This window comes from Myotis brandtii, unplaced genomic scaffold (genome assembly GCF_000412655.1).
Source record: "Myotis brandtii unplaced genomic scaffold, ASM41265v1 scaffold273, whole genome shotgun sequence".
Classification (NCBI taxonomy): Eukaryota; Metazoa; Chordata; class Mammalia; order Chiroptera; family Vespertilionidae; genus Myotis; species Myotis brandtii.
The window spans coordinates 995,308-1,007,644 of record NW_005360391.1 but is presented as its reverse complement, the minus strand read 5'-3'; the positions used below and the strand labels follow the sequence as shown (position 1 = coordinate 1,007,644).

Below are 12,337 nucleotides of genomic sequence, written 5' to 3'. Positions count from 1 at the left end.
ACACACAAGCGCAGGAAGGCTGCCCTCCGCGCACGCCCCTCGCCGTGCAGCATTTTCTCTTATCAGCACTCAGTTCCGCTTGCACTCATCTGGGGGCTCGTATATTACAACCTGACAGGTAAGCCAATAACACGTCCCCTTTCCTCTCGCAGTGCATCAGTAGGAACACCGGCCCTGGGAAGATCCAGAAAGTGCTCAAAGAGAATGCTTTCCTATCCAAGGACCTAACAGTCAGTATATGCGATTCTCTTTCCTTCCCTTTTCCCGGGTGGCGTGGCGGGTGGCTGAGGGGTTTGGGGTCAGGATGCCTGGCTCCCACGCTCCTCCAGGCAGCCAGCCATCAGCTCTAAAGCAACGTCCGTCATTAGAAGAGATTCCTCTCCCTTTCGCTGTGACTTAGATGAAGAATCGGGCGTGGACTGGGGGCCACGCAGTATGAAAACTACACATGTTAACACGTAGGTCACACTCAACCCCATGAGATGTTCTCTAGGGCAGGCACCCCTGGGAAGCCAGGGCCGGGAGAGGTCACAGGTCAGAGCTCACTGGAGTATTGCTTTAATGGCAAGACCTACGAGTTTCTCCTCCATTCCCATTTCACTATCTTTCTCCTCCCCTCCCCTCTCCTCTCCTCCCCTCTCCTCCCCTCTCCTCTCCTCTCCTCCCCTCTCCTCTCCTCTTTCTCCTCTCCCCTGCGAGCCTGTTTTCTGTCCTGAACTCTCCGAGGCCGTGGCCAGAAAATGTACTTAAAAGCTGTTCGCTGGACAGTGGTGTTCAGACGCCGGGTGTCATCCTCTCCGGCCTCTTTCTAAACTTCACGGGAGGCGGAGATTCTGATTCCACCCCCACGGAAAACAATGCAGCCTTCGCCACGCAGCGTGCTCTTCGACTGCAGCTTTAGGGTGTAATTTTTTAGGAATGAATGGATCAGAACACTGTCTTTGAGGATGTTTCTGAAAGCGCTGGCATCCCTGGGGGAGCCCAGGTGGGTGGGTGGCCGTGGCGCCCAAGGCGCCATTTCCCTCTGCTTTTGTTTTCGGAGATTTTTTTAAAAATGTAGTTTTATTGACCTCAGAGGGGAAGGGGGAGAGAGAGAGAGAGAGAGAGAGAGAAACACATGTTGAGAGAGAATAATCGATCAGCTGCCTCCTGCACGCCCCATACTGGGGATGGAGCCCCCAACCCGGGCCTGTGCCCTGACCGGGAATCAAACTGTGACCTCATGGCTCATAGGTCGATGCTCAACCACTGAGCCACGCTGGCCGGGCTGTTCTTGGGGGTTTTTGAACCATGAGATGCAATCAAACATTTTTTTTTAATATTTATTTTATTGATTTTTTACAGAGAGGAAGGGAGAGGGATAGAGAGTTAGAAACATCGATGAGAGAGAAACATCGATCAGCTGCCTCTTGCACACCCCCTACTGGGAATGTGCCCGCAACCAAGGTACATGCCCTTGACCAGAATCGAACCCGGGACCCTTAAGTCCACAGGCCGACGCTCTACCCACTGAGCCAAACCGGTTAGGGCAAACATTTTTAAGAAGAAGCTTTATACTGGGACTTCCAGTACCTTCCTCCTCCGAGCGGCTCGTGTAATGACAGGCTGCTGCTCCTCTGCCCACTCCCAGCGCTGCACGAGTGGGCCGTCGTGGGTGCTTTCATGATAACAGATCTGGGCCCGCTAGAGCCATCACCGTAAAGAGACAAGTCTCTCCTGTGCCTTTACCTCGCAGCAAGACAGCATCGACCACCTGCTGCTCAACCTGCGCATGGAGGCGCTCTACGTGAAGGAGAACTTCAACATCCGCTGGGTGTCCCAGACAGGCTTCGTGGAGAACATCGGCAGCATCCTCAGAGAGTACAAGCAAAGCCGAGGGCTGCTGGTAACCGGAGCCCGCCCGCCTCAGCGCCCCGTGCCGTCGTGGCCACGGAAGCACGTCCTCTCTCCCGGGCCCCAGTTTCTGAAGCCCGGTGCCTTTTCCAGGGTGGACCCGTTTGTCCGGGCCTCAGCATCGACCTGGGCATCATCTCAATCCTGTCCACCGGACAGTAACACTTATAAAGTTGACATAGAGTAGACGCTGACTGTTATGCTCGACACACACGGAACACGATAGCAAGTTCGAGACTGACTGTCACAGGGCTGTCGACATAAGGAAAAGAAATCTAGTGTCTTACTGCCGGCCTGCTTCAGGCCCAGGTGTACATATGGGGGGGGGGGGGGGGGAAAGGGGAAGAAGTCTGATTCTCACTTCCATCCTATTGGCCAGGAGATTGGCCGGTCATTTTCATCATCACAACTGTTCAAGGAAGATGTTCGTATCTCCTTAGTACAGATGTGAAGACCAAGGCTCCGAGAGACGGAGCAACTTCTTCACGGCCACGTGGCTAGTCAGGGACTCATCCGCGCTAGGACGCGAGCTCCGCTAGAACGGCCTGCGGACCAGCCTCCACACCCCTCTCTGAAGCAGCACTTGGCTAGATCTTTAGATTTATTCCAGGGAAGCCCTACAAAGGTGACAGTGAACATTACAGAAGAAAAATGTTTTTTTTTGGTTTGTTTTTTAATCCTCACCTGAGGATATTTTTCCATTGATTTTTAGAGAGAATTGAAGGGAGGGGGAGGGACAGAAGCATCGATGTAAGAGAGACAGATTGATTGGTTGCCTCCTGCACCCCCTGCCCTGCCCGGGAATCGAACCGTGACCTCCTGGTTCATGGGTCGACGATCAAGCACTGAGCCACGGCGGGCGGGCTTAAAACTAGAGCAAATTATCTGTGTTAAAAAGGAGCGGATAATTAAAGACCGAGTTCAGTCCAGAAACAGTATTCACGAGGCAATAAGTTGGGCACTATGTCCCCGAGAGCAGACACTCGTCAGCGTCTTAGTTGTCTTTTCAGGAGCAGCAGTGCCACAGCTGTGAAGCTGGTGGCAGGCCTGGCGCACAGACTTTCTCTCGATACTCTGGCCCTCTCCCCGGGCACATACCTGAGTGCCGCCTTCCCCACGCCCCGTCAGGAAGAGACCAGAGGGATCTGAGAACTGAAGCCCCCCCCCATGGGACCAGTGCTCTGTCGCTGCCGGCCTGTGCCCAGCTGGCTAGTGACCCTGGCTCTCCTCTCTCAGCCCATCAAGGTTTGCATCCTCGGCCCGCCCGCCGTGGGCAAGTCCAGCGTCGCGGAAGTGCTGGCCAAGTACTACAAGATCCACCACATCAAGCTGAAGGACGTCATCTCCGAGGCCATAGCAAAGCTGGTATCGCTTTTCACACCTCCTGGGGGACGTCCCTGTTTTAAAAAATGCTTTCCCTCGCCGTGTGCTAACGAAGCCACTGGCGGCACGTGACATCCTGCACAGGGCTCTGTCCCTCTCGGGGGCCGTGGTCGTTGGCCCCGCTGTGACAGCTCCCAGGCCCACGGGCTCTTCTCCGAGAGACGGAAGCCGCTCCCAGGGGTGGCCCTGGAGTTTAGTCTGTCGCCAGCTGTTGCTCAAAGTATATCTCCTGTTCTCCCTGTTGAGTGGAACCTTTATTTATTTATTTTTTAAAATATATTTTATTGATTTTTTACAGAGAAGGGAGAGGGACAGAGAGTTAGAAACATCGATGAGCGAGAAACATTGATCAGCTGCCTCCTGCACACCCCCTACTGGGGATGTGCCCGCAACCCAGGTACATGCCCTTGACCGGAATCGAACCTGGGAGCTTTCAGTCCGCAGGCCGACGCTCTATCCCCTGAGACAAACCGGTCAGGGCGAGTGGAACCTTTATGTACTTACTTACTTATTAAATTGATGGGGGTGACATCGGTCAACATGAACATACAGGTGTCAGGTGTGGGCTTCTATGGTACAAGAGCTGTACCATGTGCCCACCACCCAAAGTCACCATATGTTAGGACCCCCCCCTCCCCCACCCCTTCCCTCTGGCAACCACCACCCGGCTGTCCGTGTTCTCGAGTTTCCGCTTTATGTCCCACGTATGAGTGAAGTCAGGGGTTCTCAGCTTCTTCTGAATGACTTATTTCTCATAGCATAACACTCTCAGGGTCCATCCGTGTTGCTGCCAACGGCGCTATCCCACCCTTTCCCATGCTGAGTAGTATTCCCCCGCGTACACGCTCCAATCTCCCTTAGCCACTCCTCTATCGCGGGACACTTGGGTTGTGACACCTTTGTAAGCTTTTTCTTTGCTTTTATTTTTGATGTATGTTTCTCAGGGTGTGGTCAGCTTCTTTGCTGAGCGCTTTTTAAAAGAAAGGCTTTATTTCCTTAGAGCAGTTTTAGGTTCAGAGATTTCCCCTATGCCTCCAGCACCCCGCCCCCCGTGGCAGGAGGCTAGTGAGTAGCAAACCAGTGCAGGGCACCAGCCAACTGGAGGGCCCTGTGGTGTGCAGGAGGCCATCGTGGCCCCCAAGTTCGGAGGGGAAGGAGGGGAAGAAGACGAGGAGGAGGAGGAGGAAGAGGAGAATGTGGAGGACGCACAGGAGCTGCTGGACGGCATCAAGGAGAGCATGGAGCAGAACGCAGGTAACGGCCCCTCCCCCCTCACCCCACCCCGCATGGCACAGGGGCCGTGGGCCTGTGAACCAGGGCTTGTTTGTTTGCTTTTCCTCCAAGTAAACAGCACAACATTTTTATTTTTTAATTTATTTTATTTTTCTAATTCGGTCTGGGAGTCTTTCCAATTCCCCTTGTTATAAAAGACTATTTGTTTGCTATTATAAGTTAAGTATAGAAATTATAAGAACCACAAAGAAATGTCATTTATAATCTCCCCTCCCAGGGGAAAAAAAAAAGTCACCATTAATATTCTGGAGATTGATCGTGAGACGGGAAAGGCCCTGGCTGTGTGGCTCAGTGGTTGGGTGTGGTCCTGTGCACGGGAAGGCTTCCCAGTCGGGGCACATGCCCAGGTGGCAGGCGCCATCCCCAGTTGGGGGCGTGCAGAAGGCAGCTGATGGATGTTCTACCCTCACATGATGTTTCTCTTTCTCCCTCTCCCTTTCTCTCTTGCTAAAAATCAATAAAAATATATTTTAAAAAATAAGGTGGAAAGAACTATCTATGTTTAAAAAAATGAAATGTATAGTCATAAATCTTTTATAAGCATCGACAATCATTAATTAAAGGGCAAAAAACAAACCAGGAAAAAAATACTTGCCACCAATATGACAGAGTTAATAATCTTTTTAAAAAATATGTTTTTATTGAATTCAGAGAGGAAGGGAGAGGGAGAGAGAGATAGAACCATCAATGATAAGAGAGAATCAGTGATTGGCTGCCTCTTGCACGCCCCCTACCGGGGATTGAGCCCACAACCCAGGCATGTGCCCTTGACTGGAATATAATCTTAGTATATAAAATACTCAGGCAGCCCAGCCAGCATGGCTCAGTGGTTGAGCATTGATCTATGAACCAGGAGGTCATAGTTTGATTCCCGGTCAGGGCACATGCCCGGGTTGCGGACTCGATACCCAGTGTGGGTTGTGCAGAAGGCAGACAATCAATGATTCTCTCTCATCATCGATGTTTTTATCTCTCTCTCCCACTCCCTTCCTCTCTGAAATCAATGAAAATATATTTTAAAAAATAAAAACATAAAATAAAATACTCAGGCAAACTAGGAAGAAAATCATTAAATCCTTAATAGAAAAAAATTGATGAATAAGGAGGACCATCGTTAATGCAGGAAGGAATACAAATCAATGGGAAAACGTTCCTCCTCATGTTTGGACATAAGCAACATCCAAACCTGTAGAGAATTTCTGTAAGAGTCTGAGCCAAACTCTCATGAGGACATATGCCAGGGAGCAAGATCTCAATGCTCCGGAGACTACAGTGGGCAGCGTTTCTTCATTCGAGATTAAGGAGAGAGGATAAGGGAGATTATCTGGAGGAGGGAGGAAGCAAGTGGGGGACTGGATTACAGGGGAGTTAACAAGATTACTTGCTCTCTGGAGTGTTACTCCCCCCTCCCAAGGGTATTACAAGCACTTCAGGTACTTCTAGAGGCACAAGAGCAATGGACGGGGCTGGCTGGTCACCTTTCACTAGGATGTTCCTGGGGCGTGACTACCCACCGAGACCTGCCCGGTTAGGAATTGATGATGAGAGCGCCCTGCGATGTTACTTTTCATAGAACCCCTTTTCCATCTATACTCACTTTTTTTTTTTTCAGAGAGGAAGGGAGAGGGATAGAGAGTTAGAAACATCGATGAGAGAGAAGCATCGATCAGCTGCCTCATGCACACCCCCTACTGGGGATGTGCCCGCAACCCAGGTACATGCCCTTGACCGGAATCGAACCTGGGACCCTTCAGTCCGCAGGCCGACGCTCTATCCACTGAGCCAAATGGGTTAGGGCACTCACTTGGTACTTTTAACCAGTTTATGGAACAAACTCATCGCAGTCAAGTGTCACTCCAAACTCAAAACCTGAGCTCACTTTTCCCCACCCTGGGAAGGAGGTCAAGGCCGGTCCCACCGCGATCCTAGGTGATAAGCCAGCGGCCTCCTTGGCCAGTCATGCTTTACGAAGTCCGTTCATATCACCGCAGACTGGACGTGGAACAGAGATGTTTCCAAGGGAGCTGGCTCCCCAGCAGGAAGACCGCCAGTCAGTAGTTATTAGAAAAAGAAAACCATTTCGCCCCGGCCGGTTCGGCTCAGCGGTTGGGGCGTCGTCAGCCCATGGACCGAAGGGTCGCAGGTTCAATTCCCGGCCAAGGGCACGTACCTCCATCACAGATTCATCCCCGGCCCCTAGTGGGGCACGTGCAGGAGGCTGCCAATCAGTGTGTCTCTCTCAGGTCGATGGTTTCTCTTTCTCTTCCCTTCACCTCTCTCCCTTCCCCTCTTTGTAAAAAATAAATGGGAAAAAGATCCTCAGGTGAGGACTAAAAAACCACCGCCATTTTATTTTTATACCCAGACAGCGGAGTTCTTCCATCACACTGGGTGTATTAGTATCATCTGCAGGGCAGCCCGGTAGTGTGGACTCGTCCAGTGGAGTTTCTGCCCTGGCCGACTTATCAAGCACATCTGGTTTCTCCTCTCTGTTTACTTCTCCCCTCTTGCTGGTGGCTGTTTCTGATCCCCCAGGGCTGGCGTGAGGGAGGGACAGGGGAAACTGCCCTGGGTGACAGGACGCTGGGCGCTTGCTGCTTCTTCCTGGTGTTGTGCTTCTGTGGGCCACAGGGGACGTCCCCGCCTTACCCTGAGGCCCTGCCCCTGAGTGCCCGCCCACCTCTGCTCTTCTGGCCCTCACTTCCTCCAGGCGGGCCTCTTCCCAGCTACTCATCTTCAGGATGCTTATCCCTCCATGCCCTCCCGCCTCCTCCCCGCCTCCCCAGGCCACGCCAATCTGGTTTTCAGAGGCGGAGAAAACGGTGTTAGCATACACTGAGTGTCCACTTAAACCAGCTGCTTGGTTTCTGCTCTGGTGTGGGCTGGGCTGGGGGAGGGGGATGGAATTTAGAGAGATTTCTCAGAGGAACAGGAAGGTGAGCAGAAAACACAAAGGCCTTGAGATGCAACACAGCTTCTGCCTCACCCAGAGACACTGGGAGTCTCTCTCCCAGTTTAGAGTCTAACAGCGCCCTGGCTCCCACCATTTAGGGGAGAGGAGAACACCCGAGAGGAGGTGCCCACGGTGGGGACCCCTGTGGGAGGAAATCGGGCCAGGCCGCATTACAGGGGGAGGCGCATGTGAGATCTTGCTTCCTGACATGGCATCCGTTTGGCTCAGATAAACTCATAAAATTTTTCTAAAAAATTAAGGGTGGGAGACCTGGATTTTTAGGAATCCACGGGTGTATGTGGCCATGTGTACACACACTTTAAGCCCGAGGTGTAAGGACAGAAAGAGAACGCTGGGGCTGGTGACCGATGCCGCCCCCAGAAGGACAAGACAAGCCCTGCACGATGTTTGTAGACAGGGACCTAGATAGCAGGTCTCTGCCAGGGCCCAACAGTCTGACCCGGGACGTCCTGTAACAGCCTGGCGTGACGCACCAGCGGGGCTCTCTCCACGCCCGGGGAGGGGACCGCGTAGGAGAGTTACAGTAGGGGCAGCGCCACGTTGAGAAGTCACTGCATTGCCCAAGCTCAAGAAGGGCTGTCTTTGGCCTTGGCCGGAGGCTGTTCCTCCCAGATGCAAGGGGCCAGTGTGGCTCAGCAGCCTCTGCCTGGAGGGGCCCTGGGAGAGGGCAGAGGGCGAGGTCTCTGGGGGAGGGAAAGTCTTCGGAACAGCAAGTGCGCCCCGACCCCCTCTTCCCAGCCACTCACCACTTCCTGCAAGCTTGGGAGATTTCCTCAATCCCCTCTAGTTTGTCCAAAAACCCTTCCTCATCATATTTATCAGAAACTAGAACATGGGCCTTGATTATGTTTGAACAAAACAAGACCTTGGAACGCACCGCACAGACCCACAGGGAAATTTCACAGCATGGGGACACACAGGTGAGCTCGCGTGTCCCTAACATGGCCCCGTTTGTGACTATATGACTCTAAGGATTCCAGCAAGACAGATGTCGCAACCCCGCCATGAGGCACCTCCACGTCCTGTTCACACATAATTCCACTCCCGTCAGCCTCTGACAATGCAGCCAAACCAGGGACATGGTTAAACCTCCGGTGCACCAGTTAGATTCCCTTTGCTCACTCTATATAGTTCAAGTGTGTGGGGTAAGAAGATATTTTTATTGATTTCAGAGAGGAAGGGAGAGGGAGAGAGTTAGAAATGATGAGAGAGAATCATTGATGGGCTGCCTCCTGCATGCCCCCTACTGGGGATCGAGCCCGCAACCCAGGCATGTGCCCGGACAGGGAATCAAACCGTGACCTCCTGGTTCATAAGTCGACACTCAACCACTGAGACACACCAGCCGGGGCTTTTCGGCAGCTTAAAAGAGAAAGGTGCCTTTGAGGCTCAGCTCAACCTTGATTTTTATTCAAAGGCAGCGGCTGTGTATTGGGCACCTCGTAGTGATATGTCATGTGCTAGCAACACACATGAGTACCACTTCAATTCGTACAACAGAAGCATGTACCAGAATGTATAAGGCTATAGGGGTATCCTATCCAAGAACAACCGAGTAAACCCTACTGGTAAATGGGAGCACTCTGGATTTCTCCACGCACTTCATGTCCTTCTGCACCCAGGAGCTGTGACCACAGAAACATTCTGGAAATGCCAGCATCCGCGTTTGCCTCTCTTCTTTCCCGGAAACAGGCTCACTGGGTGCTCCTATTTGATTGTGCATTGGAATTCACGTGCCGTGTTCGAACTCCCCAACCACCTATTTGTCACTTGAAGGGAAAAATAAGGGACTGCATGATAATTTTTCAGGTGACGGCAGCATGTGACCCTATGCAGAAGGTGACTCCACAGTCATATATATATTGTTTTTCTTTTTATTAGGCCGACTGGAAGATCAATATGTAATTCGGTTTGTAAAAGAAAAGCTGAAATCTATGCCTTGCAGGAATCAAGGTTACATTTTGGATGGATTCCCCAAGACCTACGACCAAGCCAAAGACCTGTTCAACAGTAAGTCGGAGCGCGCCCTCTGTTTTGAATGTGAACATTCAGACAAGGCGAAAGTCTACTCCTCAGAGTAATAGCCACTCAATTAAAATTAGTGACTGCTAATTAAAATTGTTATATATTTTTTATTATTATTTTTAAATAAATTTTATTGATTTTTTACAGAAAGGAGGGAGAGGGATAGAGAGTTAGAAACATCGATGAGAGAGAAACATCGATTGGCTGCCTCCTGCACACCCCCTACTGGGGATGTGCCCGCAGCCAAGGTACATGCCCTTGACCAGAATCGAACCTGGGACCCTTCAGTCTGCAGGCCGACGCTCTATCCACTGAGCCAAACTGGCCAGGGCAAAATTGTTATATTTTTGAACAATAAAGATTTTTTTTAAATAGAAAATAATTTAATTTTTCGAGCTACCCATAGTAATAATAGGTAACAAAAATGAAGATGTATTTTTTAAATCTTTATTGTTAAAAGTATTACCGATGTCCCCTTTTTCCCCCTTGACCACTTCTAGCCCCCCTCCCCCACCCACCCCGCGCCCCAGGCCTTCACCACACTATTGTCTGTGTCCCTGGGCGATGCATATATGCACACAAGTTCTGTGGTTGGTCTCTTCCCACCCACCCCCGCCTTCCCGTAAGTATGACAACGATGTCTATTTTGTTTTATTAGAAGACGAGGAGGAGGAGGAGGAGGAAATCAGAGGCAAAATGTTACCCTTTGATAAACTGATCATACCCGGTAAGTTTAAAATATTTCTCCAGGCTCACATGTAAAGGAATGCCATCTGATAGCTCCTTTGAACCAGAACAATCTTTTTGATGTTAATAAAGTAGGGTTTTCTTCTTGTAGAAAAGCAGTCAAATGATACACACTGAAAATCAAATTCCCAAACTGCAGGATGCATTGGGGGTAAATATGAGGGATATTCCGTTTCTCTGAGAACGTTAATTTCTGCTGCTCCCCGCTGTAACGAAGCCACAAACGTGGCCAGTCTGTTGAAGCCCAGAGTCCCTTGGCGAGCCCCCGGGGACTGGATCATGGCCACTCCTACCTGCTTCAGGGGCCAGCGATGCCATCTCCTTTTCCAGGAGACGTGCAGAATCCAGCACTGAGCAGGGCAGGCAAAATGCCCTCCGGTTCGCAGTGAACGGGGAGGCAAGCCTGTCCTATCAGATATTTACCCAGAGATTTCACAATGTGCTCTTGAAAGAGAGGCATAAACAATGTCCCAAGGAAAAGGAGTTGCTGAGTAGCTAGCAGCCATTTCTTCTGACCTTGCCATGAACTTGAAAAGATGTTTTTTTCCCTCTCTCTCTTAAAAAAAAAAAAAAAAAAAGAAATCCGTTTGTCCTGGCCGGTTAGGCTCAGTGGTTGAGTGTTGATCTATGAACCAGGAGGTCACGGTTTGGCTCCCCGTCAGGGCACATGCCCCAGTCGGGGGTGTGCAGAGGGCAGCCAATCGGTGATTCTCTCTTATTATTGATGTTTCTATCTCTCTCTTCCTATCCCTTCCTCTCTGAAATCAATAAAAATATTTTAAAAATAAATTAAAAATAAGAACTCAGTTTGGATGAACTGTAATCATAGGAGATAACTGTTGGCCAGGTGGTTAATACAAACTATTTTCAACAATTTGGTACAAGGGTTGTGTCTCAGAGGGTGAGAATCCCCCCGCCCTTCTTTAGTTCTCACAGCTGGACTAATCCTATATAATAAAAGCATAGTATGAAAGTTGTCCCCTCCACGGGGAGTTTGTCTGAGAGTTCGACCACTAGGGACCCTACCAGTGCATGAATTTTGTGCTCTGGGCCTCTAGTAATAAAATAATAGAATTGACACAGACTAGATTAACAGGAGAAAAACCAACCAAATACACGCGCATGCGGCCGGGGGAGGGTAGGGGAATTCACAATAAGATGCTCAGAACATAAAATGAGAGTCAAAGAAATGATCTAATACTTTTTAGACAAAAAAAAAAAAAATGGATGAGAAATTGGCAGAAGAAAAAGGTGCTCATTAAAAAGGAATCTACGCAAGTTTTGGGTATTCCTCTTTGTGGGGAATCCAAACAAAGTCTGGGTTTGAGTAGTAAACTGGCTCTCCAGGTAGGAGGCCCCGTTTATATTAATTTGGCAAATCAGCCACTAAAGCATTTCGCTCGTAGCCACCGGTCTCGCTGGGGCTTGACTGGGAAACTGATGACGGGTACCACGGGGTTATTAGAGATTTGCTATTTACAATTTCTGCTGCTTTTGTTTTATTTATTTATTTTTGTTGTTAATCTTCACCCAAGGATATTTTTCCATTGTTTTTTTTAGAGAGAGTGGAAAGGAGAGTGAGAGACAGAGAGAGAAACATCGATGTGAGAGAGACACATCGATTGGTTGCCTCTCACACTCGCCCCGACCGGGGCCTGGGATTGAGCCTGAAACCGAGGAACCTGCCCTTGACCGGATTCGAACCCGTGACCCTTCACTCCAAGGGTTGATGCTCTATCCACTGAGCCAAACCAGCCAGGGCTCAGCTGCTTTTATTGAAGGAAGGAAGGGAGGGAATGAGGATGGAAGGAAGGAGGAAAGGAAAGGAAAGGAAAGGAAAGGAAAGGAAAGGAAAGAAAAGGTAATAGATCCTTCAATTACCGACAGGTTGGACCTCACAGGGTAGTGTCTGAAAATGTCCCTGGTTTGCATGTATTCAACCTCCACCAGAGGCAGCAAGAAGCCAAGTTGCCAGGCCATTTGCAGCAACAGGAGGTCTGAGCTGCCAACCAGGCGTTTTCC

General features: G+C 50.2%; 1 protein-coding gene across 2 annotated transcripts in view; it reads left to right on the top strand.

Annotated features, from left to right (window-relative positions):
- Window positions 1–12,337, top strand: part of AK7 (adenylate kinase 7) — a 58,350-nt gene that overhangs the window by 18,343 nt on the left and 27,670 nt on the right. Inside the window, exons 9-14 of one of the 2 annotated variants that reach the window (XM_005868537.2) lie at window positions 153–230; window positions 1,736–1,885; window positions 3,130–3,258; window positions 4,398–4,530; window positions 9,425–9,553; window positions 10,227–10,295. In XM_005868537.2, the coding sequence (XP_005868599.1) occupies window positions 153–230; window positions 1,736–1,885; window positions 3,130–3,258; window positions 4,398–4,530; window positions 9,425–9,553; window positions 10,227–10,295 (688 nt within the window). The remainder of the gene's footprint in view (window positions 1–152; window positions 231–1,735; window positions 1,886–3,129; window positions 3,259–4,397; window positions 4,531–9,424; window positions 9,554–10,226; window positions 10,296–12,337) is intronic. The other variant, XM_014541480.1, reaches the window with a different exon arrangement.